At 40.9% G+C, this 22,835-nt stretch overlaps 1 protein-coding gene and 1 long non-coding RNA gene across 3 annotated transcripts in view; one reads left to right on the top strand and one right to left on the bottom strand.

Annotated features, from left to right (window-relative positions):
- Positions 1–218: 218 nt before the first annotated feature.
- Positions 219–12,611, bottom strand: LOC148108835 (uncharacterized). The gene is made up of 2 exons (XR_015726826.1): positions 12,360–12,611; positions 219–1,292 (listed from the first exon to the last, which is right to left on the bottom strand). It is a non-coding gene; the product is annotated as an uncharacterized LOC148108835 (long non-coding RNA).
- A 182-nt stretch (positions 12,612–12,793) lies between these two features.
- CPEB4 (cytoplasmic polyadenylation element binding protein 4) overlaps positions 12,794–22,835 on the top strand; it is a 60,870-nt gene continuing 50,828 nt past the window's right edge. For both annotated transcript variants that reach the window (XM_045792132.2, XM_045792131.2), the window contains exon 1: positions 12,794–15,312. In XM_045792132.2, coding sequence (XP_045648088.1) covers positions 14,188–15,312 — 1,125 coding nt within the window. In that variant the 5' untranslated portion in view covers positions 12,794–14,187. The remainder of the gene's footprint in view (positions 15,313–22,835) is intronic.

Genomic DNA, 22,835 nt, shown 5'->3' with positions numbered 1-22,835 from the left:
TTACAAATAGTGCTGTGATGTGTACCCTTTTACACAAGTAAGTTATTTGAACAAGTTTTTTTTTATACAACGGAAACCAAGAACTAGAATTTCTGGGTCATGGGCTGTGCACATTTTTGATAGATACTGCCAAATGACAGAGGGCATTTTCAATTACTTTTATTAGGGATATTCTAGAATGCCTCGGACTTAGGCTTCATTATCAGGATGTAGATCTGAAATGTTCTTTTTTTTTTTTTTTAAAGATTTTATTTATTTATGTGACAGAGAGACAGCCAGCGAGAGAGGGAACACAGCAGGGGGAGTGGGAGAGGAAGAAGCAGGCTCATAGCGGAGGAGCCCGATGTGGGACTCGATCCCGGTACGCCGGGATCACGCCCTGAGCTGAAGGCAGACGCTTTAACGACTGCGCTACCCAGGCGCCCCCAGATCTGAAATGTTCTATTAGGTGGCATGTCACCCAAAGGTCTATTGATGTATTCATTCATTAGCCCGTCCATCTCTAGCTTCTGAGGACCCAGCACGGCCCTTCAATACAGAGTACACAGTCATCAATGAATGTGGGTTAGGTGCTCTCCTCTTCACCAGCCACACCCTCGAGGGGCCCCAACCTGACACCCGATTCCTTTCCACACCTGCCAACCTCTAGCTCAGCTTTCCAGACAGTGCTCAAATTTCCCCTCTTCTTGGAAGCCCTCCCTGGAGCCCAGGCTGAGTAAGGCAGCCTCTCTCCCGTGTCCCCACGGCACCCTTATTTACGGGCTTGTCATGCTTACTGCAATTTGGAATTCAGTCATCTCTCCCCTGTTGCACTGGATAGTCTCGGGATCTTGTTGGCGCACGGCTTTGGGGCATCACCTGATACACGTGTGCGGACTGCTGACTGAACCACAAGCACGTATCCATGGCAGTGTGTCAGCTTCGAAAGGGAACGGGCCAAGTGTATGCAGCATTTTTCATGCAGACCTTCACAGGAAAGGGTTGTAAACAATTAGATGGCTAATAGTTGACCTTTGATGGTGGTCATCGTGTGGATAACAACGATGAACGATCGGTAAGTAGAGTACATCACGAACCCCTCACACACACACATTTAGAACCATGTCTTTCACCTCTCTGGAAAGTGTTCATAACACTCCTCACTTCAATACTTCTCCATGAAATCGAGAAGTTTCTTCGGCAATTTATCTTTTAAAATGCATCGCAGGGATGACAAACGGCAGCAGAAAACCTGCTCAAATAGTTGGAGTGTGGCAGCTTCCCGTCGTCAGTCTCTGGGTAGGGTCTCAACTCTGAAAAGAAATGGAGGAAAAAAGACTGGAAATAAAGATATCGAAATGTGAATAATGGTGGCATCAGTGGAGTTAGGGCAATGTGTGAGGTTCTTTTTACTTTTTAAACCTTTCGGATTATTTTGCTGTGTGTATAAATTCATTTTAAACCAGAAAACTAGAAATCACCAAAAAAAGTCTAGTGATTGATGGCATTTTCTTCAATTTTTTTAAAGATTTTATTTATTTATTTGACAGAGAGAGAGAGAGCATAAGCAGGGGGACCAGCAGAGGGAGAAGCAGGCTCCCCACTGAGTAGGGAGTCCAATGTGGGGCTCAATCCCAGGACCCTGAGATCATGACCTGAGTCAAAGGCAGAGGCTTAACCAACTGAGCCACCCAGGTGTCCCCAATTAATGGCATTTAAAGAGAAAATTTAAAATAATTGTGATGTGTTTACATGTCTGAGAGAAGAAAATAATTCCAACAGGACTAAGCTGAGATATCAGCTCTCAGATTACTTAGTCACTCATTCAATATTCACTGGCTACCTGGGGAGGACTGTGCTAGGGGCAGAGTCCACACTCATGACACTCACACCTAGCGGGAGCCATACACTCGAGTACTAATGGGGGTCAGGCAGCAAAAAGAAAGAAGTGAAATCCACCCAGTGGCCTGCTCCTAATACTTGCTAACATTTGCAAGCCCAGGGAAAGAGTATAAATGGAAGTCCATCTACCATATGTCTAAATACTTATGTTATAAATAGAATTAACAAACTGAAGTATGGTCTAGTCTCCAACCTTGACAAATAGATTTTTATAATGACCTGGAAGGCCAAGTTCAATGTCAGAATTCTCAGACTTCTCAGACGTCCTCACCTGAAGATGATAACAGGGTCCCTAGCCCAAGGTGCCCCCCGGCAACACACCATCCACTCTTCTGCTCCTCCCTTGCCTGACTCCAGCTCATACAGAAAAGGACTTTGCGCAAGTGGATGGGCACCTTGGCCTGCACATTCAAACTTCATTCCCTTCCCTCCCCACCAAAACACCCCAGCTTTCTCTCGGCCACCTCTAAGGCCCAGGGTATGTAGTCTAGCAGTGCTATTCACCTTGGGAAGAACTAACTGAGAAAGAGGTCTCTGCAGGCTGTGGAAGCAGATACAGGTCACATGGGCAGGGAATCCAGGGTCCCTTGGCGCCAGCAGTATGATCTAAAAGAGGCAGCACAGGCGTCCCTTGGCTCCATGAACTCCTGGGGGAAGGGTACCTTTGGAGAGGGGCAGAGTGGTGCCTCTAGGGCATGGGGCCAAAGGAAGGGCCCCACCTGTCTGGTTCCTAAGGCAGCACTATCAGCTGGATGGGTAGAGACTATGGTGAACTGGATGATGAACTCCCCATCTTACAAGCAACTACTTAACTCCAGCCCCAAATTGCCATACGTGGGACTCTAGATGGCCACATCTTCATTTTTTTTTTTTTAAGATACAAATCTGGGTTTTCTTATAACATTGCATAATTTCTACATGTTAGCAAGTAATAACTTTACAAAAGTCGATTACTCTGCAGGCTCAATCTAAAATATCTGTGAACCACCTGCCTGTGACCTTGATGGAAGGAAAGAAAATTAAAATTCCATTTACACGTTGCTTGACCACTATTTGGCTTTGAAAATGATATTCACCAATTCATTAGTGTCACTGAAACCCATAAGTAAATGATGATATGTCTCCATTGCTGTATATATGTTTGAATGGCATGCATCTTCTGTTCTCCAGCAGAAATCCAATTTACCCGGTACCTTTCAGGACTGATGAATGTCCCTGTAACCCAGCAGGAAAGGCCTGATGTATGGATTTGCACCTCTTGCTTTCGTGATGCTGGCTGTCCTCATGTTCTGCTCTGGCCTGCCATCGTAACCTGAGTGCGTGCACCTCTCTCTGCACTTCCCCTATACTGCTGTCATTAGCTCGTTATGCCTGTCACTTTGAGAATTATCTCCATATCTGCAAGGCCGACCACAGAGCCTGTCACAGGGTAGACACCTAATCTATTTTGTTTGTTCTGAACTGAATTTGTTGGTGGTTGGTGCTCTGTAATCACCCATGTCTCCCCGATCACAAATTAATAATAATCATAGCTGACATTTCTTGGGCGTTTGCTATAGGTTAGGCACTGTGCCAAGAGCTTTACATGGTCTGCCTCATATTATCCTCTCAACTAACTGCTTAACAATTTTTATCCCCATTTTCCAGATGCAGAAACTGAGGCTCAGAGAGATGAACAGACCTGCTCAGGAGTCATTCAGCAAACGGCAAATGGCACTCTGGTAAATGGCAGAGATGGGGTTTAACTAATCTTGCCTGATTCAAAAGGTGTGTGTTCTTAACCAGTAAGCAAGTATTTCCCTAAAAGTGCCACTAACAGTCCTTGAGACGCTTTCAGGTGGTGCATAGGGGAACACTGAATCACTAGGCATTTGTTCGACTCTGTATGTATTTATTTCAGTGTGTTGTCAGGAAAAAATAAATGGCAGCGTCTGTTTATGACATGACATTGATTTTTCTGCTTACATTAGTGATATAAAATTTTCCTTTTAAACTTATTTAGTTAAGTTCTAAAAAATGGAGTCCATTTACAAATAACGGGCGAATAGTAAGATAGGTAATATAATAATACAGCAAAAATCATGTGCTTGAGTATATAAAAAAAAGACTAGAATTGAAAAACTCTGCCTCATAAACCACCACATAGGGATTCAACAGAAACACACACACACGATGAAACGAATGTTTAAACTCTCACCATGCACTTACAAGTTTGTAAAACGTTGCTTAGAAAATGCATCCCAGACCTTGCCTAATGAGGGCTCCGACCAGCCTCTAAACTTCTAAATTTGAAGCATGTTTATTTCTTTTTCCTTTTTCTATTTTTGGAACTTCAATGGCCGAATGGATTAAAAAAATTGCCTCTAAATAAAAAATGAGCTAGGGGCCTGGAGCTCTCCTCTGCCTCATTTCAACTCCGAGCAAATGGTGAATTACAACACCCCTGGACATAGGGGTTTCTAACTGCCAAGCTGCCAGGCTTTTAAATAACAGCCGCACAGAAGTGTGGCCATAATGCTACCTATTTCCCTTGCTAAATTATTTATGCATTTATTTTATTTTACATGGGCTGTTGAACCTGGAGGTACTTCTGTGGGGGCCAGGTCATTTCAAGAAACCCATTACTGAGAATCAACTCAACCACATTAGAAACTGGCACATCGAACTGTATGTGATACTGTTCGTTAATATTATATAATTACTGCCTCCGCAGTTGTTTTTGGGTGGTGATAACTTTACGTGTATGCATGTGTGTGTGTGTGCACTATCCAATGGCTTCGAGGCAATCCACTTCATTAAGAAGCTGTTTAACATTGAGGGTATATCAATAGAGACTCGCTTAATGCAATCGTGGAACTGTACCGAAACGGACTCAGCCAAATGAAGCTATTACCATGTATAATGTGTTTTACACAAGATTGAAGCGGTTTACTAAGTTTATAAACCACTCTCCAGGATTTACAGTGACTGATTTGCCAGAAGGTCAGCAGTGTGGTAGAAGTGTTATGCCAATAGTAACTTGATGTATGCTAATAGGGGATTGCTGTATTTTTCATAGAACAACACAAAATAGCCACAATAAAGTCTGTAATTTGTAAGATTTTCCAAAGTATGCTTATTGTTAAATTCAACCTAACATGTATTACTTTGGGTATACTTGTGAATTGTATATGTGAAGGGAAAAAAAATTGATTAATTCAACCTTATTTCAACATACACTCAGTAAAGGCCTACTATGTGCTGGCATAATACCAGGCCCAGAGGATACAAGAAAGAAAAGAGTACCTGACCCACAGGAGCAAGTCTAGTGAGTGGGGTCTAAATAATCATTTACATAATAGTCAATTATATGGCTGAGTGTCTCTGCCAAGTGAGGAGAAGACACCCACCTTTGCAGGGAGGTCAAAGAAGGCCAATGAAGGTGCTTGAGTAGGAGCCCCCTGGCAAACAAAGTAGGTGTTCTTGGCAAACAGACACACATGGAAAGGCCCAAGGAAGTTGTGTAGTGAGCACAGGAGACACTTTTTGACTTCTCCAAAGACTCTCCCTTTACATTTGCTGGCACAATCCTCATTTGGGGTTATGTTTCATATTGGAGATTCTTTAGTGTCAGGGATGGTGGGCCCAGGTCTGGTCTAGATTGTGGTATGTGACCCAGTTCTGACCCAAAAGATGTAACAGGAAGTGGGCTGAAGGGTCCTTGGGAAAGACCTTCTCTCCTTGATCAGAGGAAAGCTCATGACTAGAAAGAAACTCAACTTTTTGAAGCCCTTGATTTCTTGCCTCTGAAAGCCACAGTGTGATGACCTGGTCTGTGGAAGACATCTTAAGATCCTGAAGGCAAGGCCAAGAACATCTAGAGATTCCAACCCAGAGTCCTGACATGACTGACCAGCCAGCACGAGCAACCATCCACCTCTAGACACCTTGATGTGTGAAAAAAATAACCTCTTGTTGCTTAGGTCATTCTTACTCATGCATTCTGTTACTTGCAGCAAATAGGATTCATGACTGATGGCAAGTTCGTGGAACCTCAAGTTTTTCAGGATGCTGGGAACAGTGTTCTGGGAGAGCTGCACAAAACGATGCTGAAATGTCATCCATTTCGTCAGGTGCATGGGCTGACATGTTAAGGAGACTGGCAGTGCTTTTCAGACAGTAGGTCCCTTTCCAGTGGGGTACACAAGATGATTGCAGGTGGCACCCAGACAAGGCAGTGCGTACTCTTAAATTGCACAGTGAGAAATTTAGTTCCCTTTCCATTCTCTGTCAGTCCCTCTAATGATGTAAAGAAGACCTTTCAAGATTGGGCTAGTAAGACTTTAGCACCTTTCTAACCTTATTAGTCTTCCTTTTTAACAAAAACATTAGAGCCTTTGAAATGCATACAGGATCTAGGAGGAATTCATACCATTATTTTGTTTTCAATATTTAAACATGACAATTACTTTTTAGTTGTAAGTGATCACTGTTTTTCATTTTGAGTGGTAAATCACATTGCCTTAAACAAGTTTTTAAGTTTTTTAGAAGGTAAGCCAACTTATGGACACACTAAATGTGTGACGGTGCAGGCACTATACCAATATGGCAAAAATTGTGATGCTGGAATGAAAACCACTTAAGTTTGAAAAATATAGTTGAGGGGGCGCCAGGGTGGTGCAGTAGGTTAAGCGTCTGACTCTTGGTTTTGACTCAAGTAGTGATCTCAGGGTTCTGAGATCAAGCACCCTATTGGGCCCAGTGCGGTGTCTGCTTGGGTTTCTCTCTCCTTCTCCCTCTGCCCCTCCACCCTCCAGTCTCTCTCTTTCTCTCTCAAATAAATAAATAAATCTTTAAAAAAGAAAAAGACAAATACAGTTGAATACATCAGGAAGCACTGAAAGTGTTTGAACAACGGAGTAAGGTAAGTAGACTCCCCATTTGGAAAGATTCAATGAGCAAGGCCAGATACGAAGCCCGAAGATAGCACCCACAAAAAGAATCCAGGTGAGAAATGATCAGACTTGAACCAAAGCAGGAGATGGAGAGAAGGAGGAGATGCTGAAGGGAGAAATGAAGAAAACCTGGGGACCAACTAGAAAAGGATGGAGGAGGAGAAGGAGAAGTTTAGGATGACTCTTACATTTGGCTTAGCAAACTGAGAGAATGAACCATGGTGCCACTGAGTAAACCAGAGGAAAGGGAAGGAGGACTAAGGCTGGCCACACAGAACTGACGGCCCTTCTTCATCCCAGGTGGGCGTGTTCTGTGGATCACTGGCTCTCAAAGCATGCTCATCAAGCCAGTGGCATCAGCGCCTGAAAACTTGTTAGAAACACAGATTCTTGGCTCTACCCCATACCTATTCAATCAGAGACTCTAGTTTGTTTTAACTCGTCCTCCAGGTAATTCTGAAGCATGCTAAAATTTGAGGACCACTGGGTAGAGGAAGAGTTCTGAATCAAGATACCTGGGCAAAATAACTGAATTATTTTAGACAAGGCCCCTCCCTGGACCTGTTTCCTCAACTGCAAAATGAAGGCATTGACTTGGCTATAAGACTCAGGTCAGTCACTAAACTTCTCTAGGCCCAAGTGCCTTACCCATCAGTATCCACCTCCCCTTTTCTTCACTGGTAATAGAATGTCACTTTTTAACTAGGTACATGCGTGTGAAATAAAGACCATACTTCCCAACCTCTTTTGCCCAAGTCGTGCCCATAGGGCCAAACTCCTGCCAGTGGGAGGAGAATGGAAGTGATATGTATGTCTTCTGAAAAGCTTCCTCAAAGAGAAGGGTCATGTTCCTTCTTCATCTTTCTCCTTCTTAGTTCAGTCTAAAACACAGGCATGATGGCTGGGGCTTGATCAACTATCTTGGATCATAGGCAGAGGTTACATTTTGAGGAGGGAAGCAATGGGATAGACGGAAACTGGCTTCTGATGACATCTTGAAACCACCCCACCAGCCTTGTATTGACTCTCCCAAACCTCTTTTATATAAGAAAGGAATTTTTCTGTTTTAGCCATTCTTAGTTTGGTTTTCCAGTGTTCTTATACTATTTTGAGAAAATCTCTTAAAGTTTAAAATTTTATGAGAAAATAGTATGAGAAAACTTAATCAGAATATCTTGGGGGGGCCAGGGCTTGGAAATCTGCATTTGATGGGCTCCTATTGGGGACCGACGCACAGTCAAGTGTAAGGTTGGATGCTTGTGAATCAACTCTTATAACTGTTCTTCAGGAATATATATACTCTGAGAATAGAGGACCAGGAAATTTGGACATAAAAGAAAAGGAGCATCTTTAATAACTTTTTTTAATAGATGCCTTTCTTTGAACCTTTATTCCTTCAAGTTTCCAAAGTGAAACTGCTTAGGTAGTAAAAATTCTGGCCGAAAGGAAAGCATCAGGCAAATTGAACCAGTATCTATGAATTTATGGATATGTTGGGGCTAGAATTTTGGTCTCTGACTCCTAGTCTCTGACCTCTGGACCCTGAAACTTCCCTGCAAGCTGTAAAAAGCTATTCTTTTCCAGTATCACAGGTGAAAATCCTCCAGCCTAGCCACAGCGTGTGAGATTGCAGCTGTTCGGCAGTATGGCCGGGGTTCGGTGCAGGGAAGTGAAGTGTGTCCAATCAAAACAGTAAGGGGTAATCTAGGTCAGCAGCCCATCCACATAGGTGGCCGAGGCCACGAAAGAATCCAAGTCATCCCATGTGATGCATGTCACAGTTTGGAAGGTCAACCCCCTGTTCCCGCTCACCTAAATCTTTGCCAGGATAAGGCAATTTCAAGTGAAGCATGTCTGTGTCTTGGACCTTTCCAAGCCATTTATTCAGTAACAATGCATTGGAGGAACTGGCTTCACCACCCCCACCAAAATGGCTTGTTAACTATGGACTCTATGTGAATGATAATACCTTAAATGGGAAAGCAGAAGGAAAACAGTATTTAAAGTGCAGAGGGTTTGTGCAGATTATAAAACAACATACAAGAAGGGAAAATATAACCCAGCAATTAACTGTAAAAAAAACGCAAAACACAGTGGTGTTTTCTAAGTAAACGTGCACACTTCTCAATATTAAAACAGGGTGAAGAGCAGAGAGGTGAGGTTTAATAAAGCCTGCTTTCAGGCCTTGGCTTTGTTTCTTTCTGTCCAGCTTGCTTTCTGGGAGTGAGCGTCCAGAGACTTTTGGAAAAGAAGGTATTCCAAAAGTAATTCCACTCTTCTCTCTTCCTCTACCTTCATAGGACCTGCCTTTAAATATTATTGTTATATTTTTTAAATTTCAGCAAAATATATATTCCACCACTACACGAGAAGGCTTATTAACAAAGCTAGGCAAAGCAACGGCTGGGTATTAATCTCTTAGGGGACGGGACCGTGGACCTGCCCAGACTTGTCTTCTTGCTACAGTTCACTACTCAACAACACCAAGGACACTGTGTCCTTCAATTCCATCACAGAAAGCTCCAGGGCCACCAACTCTAAACTCTAAACGGACCAACCGCTTTAAATATTTCTGCATGCGACGACCATGTGCTCATGTAATTTATGATGGCACCTAGTCGCTTTTTTGTATGGGTGTCATATTTCCATAAGGTGCCTCTGTTTTACTCAGATTAACTGAAGCAGAGCTGCCACATTGTACAACTCCAGGGGGTGGCATTCACATAATAGTCTGTTGTGCCCTGTGGAGTTGTATAGTGCACAACATGAGCGGCCTTGGGTGGCAGCCCTAGTTACTAAAGTCACCAGGCAGGCCCTGGGGAGTTGAGTATGTGCTATTGGGAGAAGGCTGACAAATGCTTCAAGGGCAGTGGTGGAGGACATCAGAATTAGAATGGGGCATTCTGTGTGGTTATGAGGTGAGATTTATATCACCTGCCAAGCTTTAAAAGAGGCTGGTGAAAGAGATATTAGGGCCATGCTTCCTGGGAGGCTTGGGTTTGGGGTGTGGTTGACCTCAAACCCCAGAGGGGGCTGGGCAGTAGCCAACAGGGTACATGCATTCACTAGTCTACGAGTTCTCTGAAGATGTGTCAACCCCTTGCTGGACAGGGAGGGAGGTTTTTTGTTTCATTTTGTTGTTGTTGTTTTTATCTGGTAGCACCTTAATGTTTAGACAGAGCTTGCTTTCTCGGCAACCTGAAAGGTTCCCAGTGAGTATGCTTCATGGAGGGGCTCTCTTCTGCCAGCAGAGCGTTCAAGCCAGCACTCATCTGCAACTGTAGATCCCTTTGCAGATCCTAAATGGAGCTGCTGAATTGTTGTCATGGTTACCTGGGCCAGTTTCTGAGGCCAGAATGTTTTTAAGGAGGGCAGCCCTGAGCTGGGTATCCTGGGTTTCTGAGCAGACAACTGACCCAAAAGAATTGTCTCCCCCTTCGCTCTCTCATGCTCCTACTCCCTAACCGGAAGCCTGATGTCTACAGTGATCATCTTAGCTTCAGTCCAGCCCCAACCTACTGCCCACATTTGATTTAGTCTTAAAAGATCAGGCTGACCTAGCAGCATCCTGACTGTGGCTTGGGTGTGCGTCCTCCTCTACAAACCAACACAGGTTCCTGGATTCAGTCATGCACACAGCTGTTTCAAGGCAGAAGACACTTGTAAAGTACAAGTTCTCTACGCTTCATATGTTAATAAGGAACTAATATTTTTTTAAAACCTCAGCCCAGCACTTTACATGTAGCTCATGTAATTTACCATCCTAGTGAGAGAGGAAATATCGTTCACATTTTATCCATGAGGAACTAAGGGCTGGTAGAGGTAAAGCCCAGGGCAGGACAACTAGGAAGTAGCAGAGGTAAGATTCAAATTACAACGTTGGGTTCCAAAGGTAGTCCTTTCTCTTTCAAGTCATGGCTGCCATTTTAGCCACTGAGAACCGGTAGCTGCAAAAGACTCGACCATCTCCTGGATACTGAACATTCATTCATTTACTCATTTGCTCAATGATGTTCTGAGTCTGCTTTGTGCCAGCTCCTATGCTGGCCACGAGGGACACAAAGACAAGGCAGATAAAGCTGCCCTTAAGAAACTAACCCACTGACAACTAGTAGTAATTTAAAGAGGGGAATCTGCAAGATTTTAGAGAGAGGGGCAGTCAGGGAAACCATTCTGGAGGAATGACACCTAACTGAACCAGCAAGTCTCAAGGTATGTCCAGTCGTGGGGAATAAACAACAGAGTAAGACCCAGTCCCTAAGCTCAAAGAACTCGAAGTAGAGTTGCAGAGGTAAGACTCATGGTCATAATATAAGAAAAGAGAATAAAAATCACTTCTTAAGGCTCTAAACAGGTATTCTACATGGAAGTGTTGGCAGATTGAGGAACTGACGCAGTAGAAGTTAGGGCCATTCAGGGAGGGCTATAGAAATGAAATGGAAGCCACCTTTGTTCATAAGATTCTTCTTTAAAGTCTTTGATGTCTCTTTGTTTTCCTACTCTGGCTCTACCGTGATTTCTTCTCTTCATTTTTCATTTTTCATTTCCTTCTAAAGGAAAACACTTATTCAACGTCTTTAGAGTGTGTGCTGAGAGCAAGGCATTACCCCGGTCCCTGATGGTGGTCTTAAGTGGGAACATACAAAGATGAACAAGACACACTCGGGAGCAGCTAATGAAAACCTAAACATTAAAAGTTTCAGAGCTGTGAACTCCAAATCAAACAGCAGAAGTAATGAAATAATTCAGACTTGGAAAAGCGACTGTCATTCAAGGTAACTCCACTGTAGTTCGTTTGTTGATTCGTTTTTTTCAGCATTCACTCAGCAATGCCTCCTATCCACAAGGTCCTCTCCTCAACGAGCCCACAGTGGAGCCCAGGTCTGGCGGACATAAGCAGCCATTACAATAGGGTGACAAACAAGCATGAGAGACCTACACAGGACTTACGAGCCGTGTATGCTCTTAAGAGAGAATTCAGAAGGCAGAGCTGGTAGCGTTTGAACAGATTCGTAAAACGAAACAGGAGTCTACCAAGTGGGGAAGAAAGGAAAGGGCATGTTAAAAGGCACTGAGAGTATCTCTGGAGCAGCTTGGTGTGGGGCATTTGTTCCGAGAGGAGGTGTTAGGATGCACTGCCCACAGAGCGGAAAGGCCTTGAATACCGGACCAAGGAGTTTGGCCTCTTTCATAGAAAGAGATCTCAACAGGTGAGGATCACGATAAGATTTTCGTTGGAAACGTCCCTCTGGTACAGCCTGTACCGTGGGCTGGAATAGGATGCAGAAGAGGACTCAACGCCGTACGCCTACAGCAGTTATATCTTGCGCCTGAGGGACTGCATCAGACGGGTAACTAAGCCAAGCTGGGGAGTGGGGGTGGGGGGAATGGAAGGTGAAGGGAGAGTCCCGCGTGAGGACTCCAGGCAGGACAAGGACGTACGCAGTTCTAGGCTCCGCACAGCGGCTAGGGAGACCCGCCCCCCCCTTCCAGATCCCTCTGGGGAGGAGCTCGGGCCAAAGCATGTGACGCCTGCGGACCCACCTTTACTGTGGGCAGGCCTCCCCTTCATCCGCGGTTTCACCCGTCGCCCTTTGGATCTCCTTTGGACTCTTTCTTTAGTGCTCGAGGGATCCGTTCTCTTCCGTGCATCCCTATATGCAACTCCTCCAAAGCGTGCTGAGGGGAGAGAAATGGCGAAGGAGTCCCTTGCCCACACTAAAGATGGCAACCTGCTGCGCTCACTCTGGGTGGGGGACCGGGTTCCAGGCGCCAGGCCTCACTGGGCGAGGCGCAGACGGAAGAGGCGTCTCTCGAGCTAAGTTTTCGACCTTCCTAGGAGGGGACCTGAGCCGGGGGCGTGGCCTCGTCTAAATTCTAACAGCTGATTGGTACTTCGACAGGTGGGCGGAGTGCCCTCCGTACCCCACCCCTCCCTCTTCGAACCGGAAGTGTCTCTTGGTCTTTCCAGCTGGTTGTCATTTCACTCGGCTCGGTCCTGAGGAGAAGGACTCAGCCGCGGCTGCGGGACCCGGGCACCGGGAGGCGGTGGCGGCGGCGGCGGCGGCGGCATCGGCGACAGCAGAGGAGGAAGAGGAGGAAGAAGGAGAGAAAAAGAAGAGCCAGGCGGAGTCCTCAACAACGACAGCGGGGACTGCGGGACCGGGGTAAAGCGACGGCGGCGGCGGCGGCGACGACGACGGCGGCCCAGCAACCGTGAGGAGAAACAAAAGCCTTCTAAATTATAGATTTTTCTAAAATCTGGGGGGAAAAAGAGAGAGAGCACAAAGGGGGGAGGCCCTTCTCTTTTAGAATAACTACACTAGCGGGTTTTCCCTTTTTTTCCTCTTTTTTTCCCCCTGCGGAGAATCGAACTGAGAGAACTGAACAAACCGCCCCTGGGTCCCATGAGGGAAAAAAACCCCGGAGCCGCAGAGAGGGGAAGAGGCCGAAACCGCAGGACCTTCCAGGTCGCCCCGTTGGTCCCCGCACCCCCGGGCCGCCAGCTCGCCCTCGTCGAGTCTCGCTAATCCTTCCTGATCGCGATCCCCCCAAGAGAGAGAAACGGGTGTTTTCAACCCATTTCATGGGGGAGAGGAGGCCGGGGGGAGCCCAGGAACAGCGACCGCAACAAGATCTGCACCCAAAGCCTCAGGAACAGCCCCAGAGGCCAAAACTGCACCCTGTGAAAGAGCAGAAACAGGACCAGGAACAGCAGAAACCTCCCTGCAATCATCTTTCCATTAGTCAATGCTGATTTCCTCTCCCGCAACCAGGAATTCACCTCCCACCCCAGATAACTAATATAATCTATATATATATAAATATATAATATATAATGTTCTTAAATTATTCCTGATTTTTTTTAACCAAGCTGCCAAGAAAAGAACGTATTCTCCTCTTAGCCCTATTCTAATTTTTATGTGAGTGAATCTAAACTGCTGAGGAAGACCATATGTGATTGTTAAATTATATATATATATTTTTACTCCGCGCAATGCTTATTCTTCTACATCCATAGATGCTTGAGAAGCTGTGTTTTTGTCATTCATGTACATTTTCCTTTGGAAAAAGAAAGCGCCTATTTTACTAACCAAAGACTTGATTTTTACCCTCTTCGTTTTTATTCCCTCCTAGAAATAAGCCCAGTTGGATTCATGTCAATGTTTTAAGAGATTCTTTTTTTTTAGTTTTTTTTTCCTTTCAGAGACCAGAATTCCAAATCAGAGCTATTTCAAGTGATAAGCTGCGATTTTTGAGCTAGCTATAAATAAGACATTTCAAACAACTTAAATTTTGGGTAGAGGATACAAAGACGTGAGACATCAGGTTGTCATTTTTTATTGTAAGCATCTGATCCTAAAAATAATAAATGGGGGATTACGGGTTTGGAGTGCTAGTGCAAAGCAATACTGGGAATAAATCTGCTTTTCCAGTCAGATTCCATCCACATCTGCAGCCTCCACACCATCACCAAAATGCCACCCCCAGCCCTGCTGCTTTTATAAATAATAACACAGCTGCCAATGGCAGCAGTGCCGGGTCAGCTTGGCTCTTTCCTGCTCCAGCTACCCATAACATTCAGGATGAGATCTTGGGGTCGGAAAAAGCAAAAAGTCAGCAACAGGAACAGCAAGACCCTTTAGAAAAGCAGCAGCTCTCCCCCAGTCCAGGTCAGGAAGCTGGAATACTGCCTGAACCCGAGAAGGCAAAATCAGAAGAAAATCAAGGGGACAATTCTTCAGAAAATGGCAATGGGAAGGAGAAAATGAGAATCGAGTCACCAGTGTTGACAGGGTTTGATTATCAAGAAGCCACGGGGCTAGGTACTTCGACCCAACCCTTGACGTCTAGTGCATCGTCTCTTACTGGTTTCAGTAACTGGTCAGCAGCGATAGCACCTTCTTCCTCCACAATCATCAATGAAGATGCAAGTTTCTTTCACCAGGGAGGGGTCCCGGCTGCTTCGGCTAATAACGGTGCTCTGTTGTTTCAAAATTTTCCCCACCATGTCAGCCCTGGCTTTGGAGGCAGCTTCTCCCCTCAGATCGGGCCTCTCTCACAGCACCACCCTCATCACCCTCATTTCCAGCATCATCACAGCCAGCATCAGCAGCAGAGGAGGTCTCCTGCCAGTCCCCATCCCCCACCTTTCACACATAGAAATGCTGCTTTTAACCAGCTGCCTCATTTGGCGAATAATCTTAACAAACCCCCCTCTCCATGGAGCAGCTACCAGAGTCCCTCTCCGACACCATCTTCTTCGTGGAGCCCGGGAGGTGGTGGATATGGGGGCTGGGGAGGTTCCCAAGGCCGAGATCACCGCAGAGGGCTGAATGGAGGAATAACGCCCCTGAATTCCATCTCGCCTTTGAAGAAAAATTTTGCAAGCAATCATATTCAGCTGCAGAAGTACGCTCGCCCCAGCTCTGCCTTTGCTCCTAAATCCTGGATGGAAGATAGCTTGAACAGAGCTGACAACATTTTTCCTTTTCCGGTAAGAATATGTTCCATTAATAGATTAAGATGAATAAGGAAATTGCATGGTGTAATGTCTATTTAACTCAGAGAGTTTGAATGGTCCATGTACATATCAGAACTCTTCTTAAAAAATGAGTTAATTACCAGACGTTATTTTGGCAGGACAGGAGTATAATTTGGAACAAAATATTTAGCTGTTTCTTTGATAAATTTCTAATTGTAATCTTCCCCATAGATGATAGCATGAGTTGGTATAATCATGAATATCAGGTAGCTAGTAATGTCATAATTATTAACTATAATATCTTTCTAGCCTGACAGGATCATCAGGGTTGGTTTTTCCCTACTTTTTAGGTGAGAATAAATAATGTATAGATATAAGTATACTTCATTGTGGAAACTGATGATCATTTTCTGCCCGGATGAAGTAACTGTATAACAAAAAAATTCATTTTTTTCCTCCACTGTAGGATAGTGATTCACTGAAAACCAACTATTGAATTACAGTTTTCTCACTGGTTACACTTTAAACCTGGAACCTTTCTGAACCTTGCAGTCTGAACAGTCTGAATTCATCAATTCAGCAATTCCTCTTAAACCTCTTTGCAAATTCTGGCCTGCCCTGTGTCAGTAAGGACTGGTACAGAAATGATCTAAATGTTTTCTTCATCCCCATTTATTTTCAAATACCATGAAACTGTTGATCTCAGAGTGACTCTTTTATGATGCCTTTCATCCATTTGTTTACTTTCCAGTGTTAACACTAGGGGTGTAGATAAACCGTTCCTAAAAATAGATCCAGGCAAAGATCAACTTGTCTTTTTTGCCACCAGTGTATCCTTATTCTGCAAGAATCACATGGTTTGATGTTTTTGAATTAATGAGCAGCCAGTCTAGTTGATAGATACGAGATAAGGGAATTTCATAGTCAATTGAACATCAGATGCCCCACTGAGTTTGTATATTTGAGGGTATGATTATTTATATGTGTTTAGGAAATTTTTATGGGATAATAAGCTAACATTGAATCAGTCCTCACAGTGACCTCACAAGGTAAGTTCTATTATTACCCCCATTTTGCAGATGAGAAAATTGAGTATCAGAAAGATATAACTTGCCCAAAAGCACACAGCTAAGAGTACAAACTCCAGGTTAAAAAACAAGGATTAAAATACATATCTGTATACATGTGCGCCACAGATAGAGGGTTATTTTAGAGATCTTTTTGCGAGGGTTAAAACAGATTTCAAAACAATTGCAATGTCCCCAAATATGATGTCAGCACAAGCAGAACTATCTGTTTTGATTAATAATTTGCTTAGTTGGGGGGGCAAGTTTGCTAAGAGAATCCTATGTCATTCCAAGGAATTAAATGCCCCTTCCCTGAAGGATTCAGGTAGAATAGTTAGGATGTATCTTAAAACATTTGATTAAGTTTAGTTTTAGATTTTTAAAAATAATTTTTTGCCTAAGTATCAAAAAGCTGTTGGCTTTTGCTTTTAAAAAGGGTTTTTACTCAAACTGAAAAGTAATTATCTTGTGTTAGTGGCTAGGTAAAAGGTTTTTAGACATTGGCAATTTCATGAAGTCTATTTTTAAAAAGTTGCTTTTAATATTTTGAACATAAATTTAAAGAAAATTTAGTGCAAAGGTGACTTTTTTGAATTACTCATGTTGCTAAGTTTTAAATCTAAGGTGGCATTCTATACATTTTAACTGGGTGAAGATTCGCTCAGAATTGAATACCCTTTTTTTATTTTGCTACAGTTCACTGAAAGAACGAACTTACATGACTGAACTTATATGACTTCATGGTTTATTTTCTGTTCTCAGTTTATTGACTTTTGATGAAGGTTTGCTTTGGGAAAAATAAAAATTTCAGAAAATGAGGAAACTATATACATGCATATTATCAATATTTTGGGGGATTAATGGAATGTGTTTACATGTGAAATCTTTTGGATCAGTTGGAGATGAAGCTGGTTTATGAGATAATAATAAAATTAAGATTGATACTAAAAATACTGTTAGACACTAACTCTTCCCTTAGAATTGTTGTCTATTATGCTGAGGATGGAAAAAAGGTGAGTCCATATACCTGGCTCAAATATGGTAGGATTAGAAAGTAAATTGCTGATTTCTGCTCATCATCGCCCACCATTTTTAGGAACAGGAGGGAGGCTTCAGGGAGCCAGGAGCAAGTGTGGGGATGATTTGAAAGTCACAATAGGGTTTGGGTTTTGAAAGAAAAAAACACAAGAAGTTAGTAAACTGAGTACTTACGTGAATGTAGTTCTGTGTTTGTGCGTGTGTATGTTTTAACAGTTACTCTTTTGAATTGGTTTTTGGCAAAAAAGAAAAAATACAATTTGGGGTTGGTATGAATTACTTGGTTAAGTTTGATGTGAAAAACTTGAAGGCACATTTATTTGACTAGGAGCTGGAGACCTATGTGTGCTCTTGGCCCTATCAGTATAGCATTTGGGGGGCCTCAGTTTCTCCGTAAAATGTGTGGGGTGACAGAGGTGATGTCTAAGTTCCTTATGGTCCTGAGGTGAGCTACTGTGAAATTGAAATTGCTGCAACCACAACCACACTCTTTCCGTACCGCTGCCATCTTATTTAAATTTATTACCCTAAGCACTATTAATTTTAGGAAAGAAATTTTACAGATATTAGTAATTCAGTTTTAATGGCTGTTGTCAAGAATTCCTTAGGTGTTATAGAGAGATCTGGAAATATACCACAGAAATGACAGGATCCAGTTTACATGGCTACATTATAATATTAGTATTATTGAAAGGAAAGAATTTACCTGATATGTAACTAATACCGAGCAATGTTTGTTTTATTTTGAAATTAATCTGAATGGTTTTTACATTTGCTTAATGCAGATTTGGGTACATATAGTGAATTAAAATTAATGATCACATTTTTAGTTCGTTTTTTTGGTGCAGTCTTAACATTCTCTTTTATCTATGTTTGTGGAGCAAGACCAGAGATTTCAAATATGTGAATAATCCTCTAAATAATTGATATGGCAAAGCAATGTATTTTGGGAATTTTTTTATATTACAAAAAAATGAGTTCTTTTTCTAGTTTTTTTTCTTTTTTTGTTTAGTTTAAAGCTTTCATTATATGAACTCAAATGACATGCCTCAACTCCTGTTTTCAGATACAACTAAATTAATATGCATTGAATAATAGCTAACATGCTTATGGTTTCTAAATGTTTTATATTTATTAACTCATTTATTTTATTCAACAGTCCTGTGAGGTAGAAATTATTATTACTATTCACATACAAGATTTGTCTTTTAACCGATATACTGCACATAAACATAGTACAGGTGTGTGGGGGTTGGGAAGGGAATGCCTCCCAGAAGCAAGTAAGATGAGAGGAAACATTTTATAGTTTGAATGAGTGATGCATGATAATCAAAAGATGACTATAAATAAAGTTTTAAAGTGGAAAAATAATAGAAAATAATAGAATATACTTATCAACTTTAAAATGTTAAACTTGGAAAATATTCAAGTCAAAAACAATTCTTTTTTTTACTTTTAGTACATACTATATACCAGGCACTGAGCTAGGTACTTTTACATGTTATCTCACATCCTATGAGGTTTGGTTTGATTGTCTCAATTTCAAAATGAAGAAACAAGGTCCGTATTCATGTGACTAAAGGCATGATTTGACCCTTACATTAAGGAGAAAAAAATTCTCCATGTCCTGCCAAACACATCCTAGAATTCCAATGTCCAAACCAAATAATATATTGGGGCACTTGCCAATAATTTTATTTGAATACAGCACTTCTTTGGAGGGGTGCCTAGATCTTCTGTCCTTACCAGAAAGTAAAGGAGAATTATGTAGCTTATATTCTGATAATCTCTTATCTTAAACTCAGTTATGCTCACACCTCCATTGGCTAAAAACCAGGAAATAGGAAACAACAACAAAAAAATAATAAAAATAAAAAAGAGGATGGTGGACAAAATCTTTCACAAACACCATCATAAAACTTGATAGGGAGACATTTTAGGATTTAGAGCCCATTTGCTCTTGACACAGTCAGTCACCATGGATTTGTTAAGTTGTCTTAACCAGGCAAATAATTCATGTCACTTTAATAACTCTGCTTGTGTTATCAGTTTATTGATACTTAAAATTATATATGGCACCTTATATTTGAAAATAGAAAGTTACTGCATTGCTTCAGTTCTGAAAGTCATGGTGAATTATTACAATTGTCCAAGTATAACCTCATTACACTTTTTGTTTTTTAATATAGTCCCAGGAGGGATCTTTGTATGGGAAACATTTTCTTTGACTTTTTATTTATTTATATTAGAAGAAGGGAAATTAATTTCTTCATTATAAAGTATGGGTTGGGTGGTTTGGGCTCCAGCAGGATTGAGATATTGGAAAAACTTTGGGAAAGCATACCAAATACAATGTTATGCCTTTTTGTAGAAAGCCTTTGAACTACGTTTAATTGCTTCTCTGATGGAATCAAAACTTAGCCAGGGTAGAGTTTTTTGATTACTTTTTGTTGTCTTCACAGAAGCCATGGAATATGATCAACACATTGTTCCACATCTTTCAGGAAAAACCTATTAATAGCAAGCTTAGTGAATGTGGTTGTTGCTAGTTTCAACTAGAAAGATGCTTAGTTCATGGGTTTATGCTTTTAAGAATAATCCTTGTTGGTGTTCATGAGCAAGAAATGGAAAAGTAGTCTTAGAGTTAACATATGCCTAGTTTAAATTTTACAGCCTATATTTATTTTTTAATGACTCTTACTATAAGGAAAATTAGCTTGAAGATCCATTATCACATTTTTTTCAGCACTACATTGTACCTCAGTTTTTGGTCCCGTCACAGATAAGATAATGTGTATAATGTGTTTCTCTTTAAGGCAGGGAGCCCATAACATGAGCATTTGTTTTAATATTTCCTGGCAAACTCATTTTATATTTAATTGTTCAAAGAAAATTACTCTTGCAGAAGTTAAAGTATATTTTTACCATGATAAATTTATAGCAATATGTGATTTTTTTTTTTACTTCCAATTTAGTATAAATTCTCATCACATTTTATATTATTGGGACGGAAGGAACTCCACTTTCAGGTTTTGAGAATATTCTTAGTAGATAGAATAATAAAGGTGTAGTCCTATCTTTAATCAGTTTCCGAAGGTGAAACTTGAATTACTGAGATAGTCTATTTTATGAGGCCAAACATGTAGTAGAGTGAAGCATAAGCTCTGGATCCAAGCAGACTTGAGTTTGACTCTGCACTCTAATTACCTTGAGCAAATCGCTTAAATTCAGGAAGAAAGGCTCATCAAGGTAATAATACCCAATAGGGAAGGGTTTTTGTGAGGTACCTTAAGTATGTGGCCATAGTAGGTAGTTTAAATTTTATTTTTAATTTAAAGTATGGCTCTCTAAAATTTGTAAAGTAATGAAATTAATCACAAATATAGTATCTATGAAAGATTTTGAACAGTCCTTTGTAGTGCTTATCTATTATATATACTTCACTTCTTAGAGTACTCCTTTTGAATAAGCTAGATGCAACCTAGGACAGATAAACATTTAGCAGAATTATCAGTTTTCTTGAGAAGTTTCATAATTGTATATATCTAAACTTTCATTAGTGTTGGCAGACTACATCTTTCAGTATTTTGAAAGATTTTGCCTATGGTTATTTTAAGAAATTTAGAACATTTGATTGCTTTTGTATACATTAAAGGAGACTATTTCAAAGGAGAATTTGTGATTTTTTTGGGTAAGAGATAGGAAAAGGTACCATATATTTGAATTATATATATATTTGAATTGGATTATATTATATTATGTAATATAGATATTATAGCTTTTTTCCTGGAATTCAGTTTTGTTTTTATATTTTAATTAACTTATTTGGTACATATTTATTGAGTACTGCCTATGTTATGGACTAGGGACAAGGCTAGATATCTCATAAACGTTGTTTTGGTTTGATTTATAATGTATTTCTGATCCGTGCTAATCCCTGAATGATACTAACCATGCTTTTTCCCCTCATTATAAACAAATTAACAACTGATAGTTTCCTGTCGTTTTAATCCATGAGTTGTTTAAACTTTAAGGCAAATTAACAGATCCAGCTTTAGGTATAACAAAAACAATGCGGTATTTTCAAATATTTTATTAATGGTCACATTTATAAATGTATTACTTGTATGTGGCATGTGCTTGTTTAAATTTTGTGGCAAAATGGTACCACAAAAGGCAAACTTTACCCTATGGGTAGCAGAGTTCAAGTCTCATTGCATGTCAAGGAAGAAACTCCATCAGCCACTTATAGGTCCTCTCTCATGTTTGCAAACTGAATTATTAAAGTTCAAAGTCTTAAGATGTACAAGTACTTTTCATTTTATAGAGTATTTAGTTTGGGCAATTTTTGTTTGCTGAATGTTTCCCAGAAATATCCCAATAATTATTTTTTTATACGTCTAAACTAAGATATAGTTGATCCCTCAGTACTATACATTCTAAAGCCATATTTATATTTTAATATTATGTAACATACTTTTGATAGTAGTCCTTCCAGGTGTTTTTGAAGAATGCATCTAGTGCTAATCAGTAAAATAGCTATTGTGATCTTACATCTGTAAGAACCTTAAAAAAAGAGTCAGCATAAGAATGTTGCTATTCAGAAAAATCTCCTAATTATAGTATGGAAGTCAGATCTGGGTTCCAAATATGGGTCGCCACTTACTAACTATATGACCTAGGGCAAGCTACTTAACCTTCCTGATCCTTCATTTTCTCATTTTTTTTTTGACTGGTCATCAAATAGAAATATTAATTCAAAATCTTGAAAATAGTACATATTCTTAAAATATGAAATATGTTATAACTTGTGTGTGGTAATTTGAGCTTTATTTTAAAGAAGAATTTCATAAACCGAACTATAATTTTTTAAAATAAAGTGACTATACTTAAATAATAGTGGGAATCAGGCTAGATCATGTCCTCATTTTCTTGAACACTGCTAAAAAAATTTAGTGACCAACCATTTTTTTTTCTTTTTTTTTCCTGTCTCTATTTTGGTAAAGTGTTTTCCCTCATGTCTTTTAAATTTTTTATTAGGGAAAAATTTAAGTATATTCAATAATAGACAAAATAGTATAACACACTCCCATGTGCATGTCATCTGGCTTCAACAATGATCGACTTCTGGACAAACTCCTGTATCTTCTTCCTCTCTCCCCTTTCATGTTATTTTAAAGCAGTTCCCAGATATTGTATCATCCCAATCGTAAGTGCTTTAGTATGTGTCTCTTAAAAGATTAGGAGTCTTTTTTCCCCCATAAAAACAACAACAAAGAAATTTCCTAGTGGTTTTTAAGAAAAGATAGTGAGAAACCGAAGCAAGGCCCACATTTCTGTTGCACCTGCTCAGCTTGTTTCACCACTCAAGCTGGTACTAATCTCTAAGGAAATCACTGCTGGCCTCATCTCCCTTCTGGGCAGAGAAGT

This window comes from Ursus americanus, chromosome 15, assembly GCF_024610735.1.
Source record: "Ursus americanus isolate L20-20 chromosome 15, mUrsAme1.1.p, whole genome shotgun sequence".
NCBI classification, from domain to species: domain Eukaryota; kingdom Metazoa; phylum Chordata; class Mammalia; order Carnivora; family Ursidae; genus Ursus; species Ursus americanus.
This window is presented reverse-complemented; position numbering and strand designations above follow the sequence as displayed.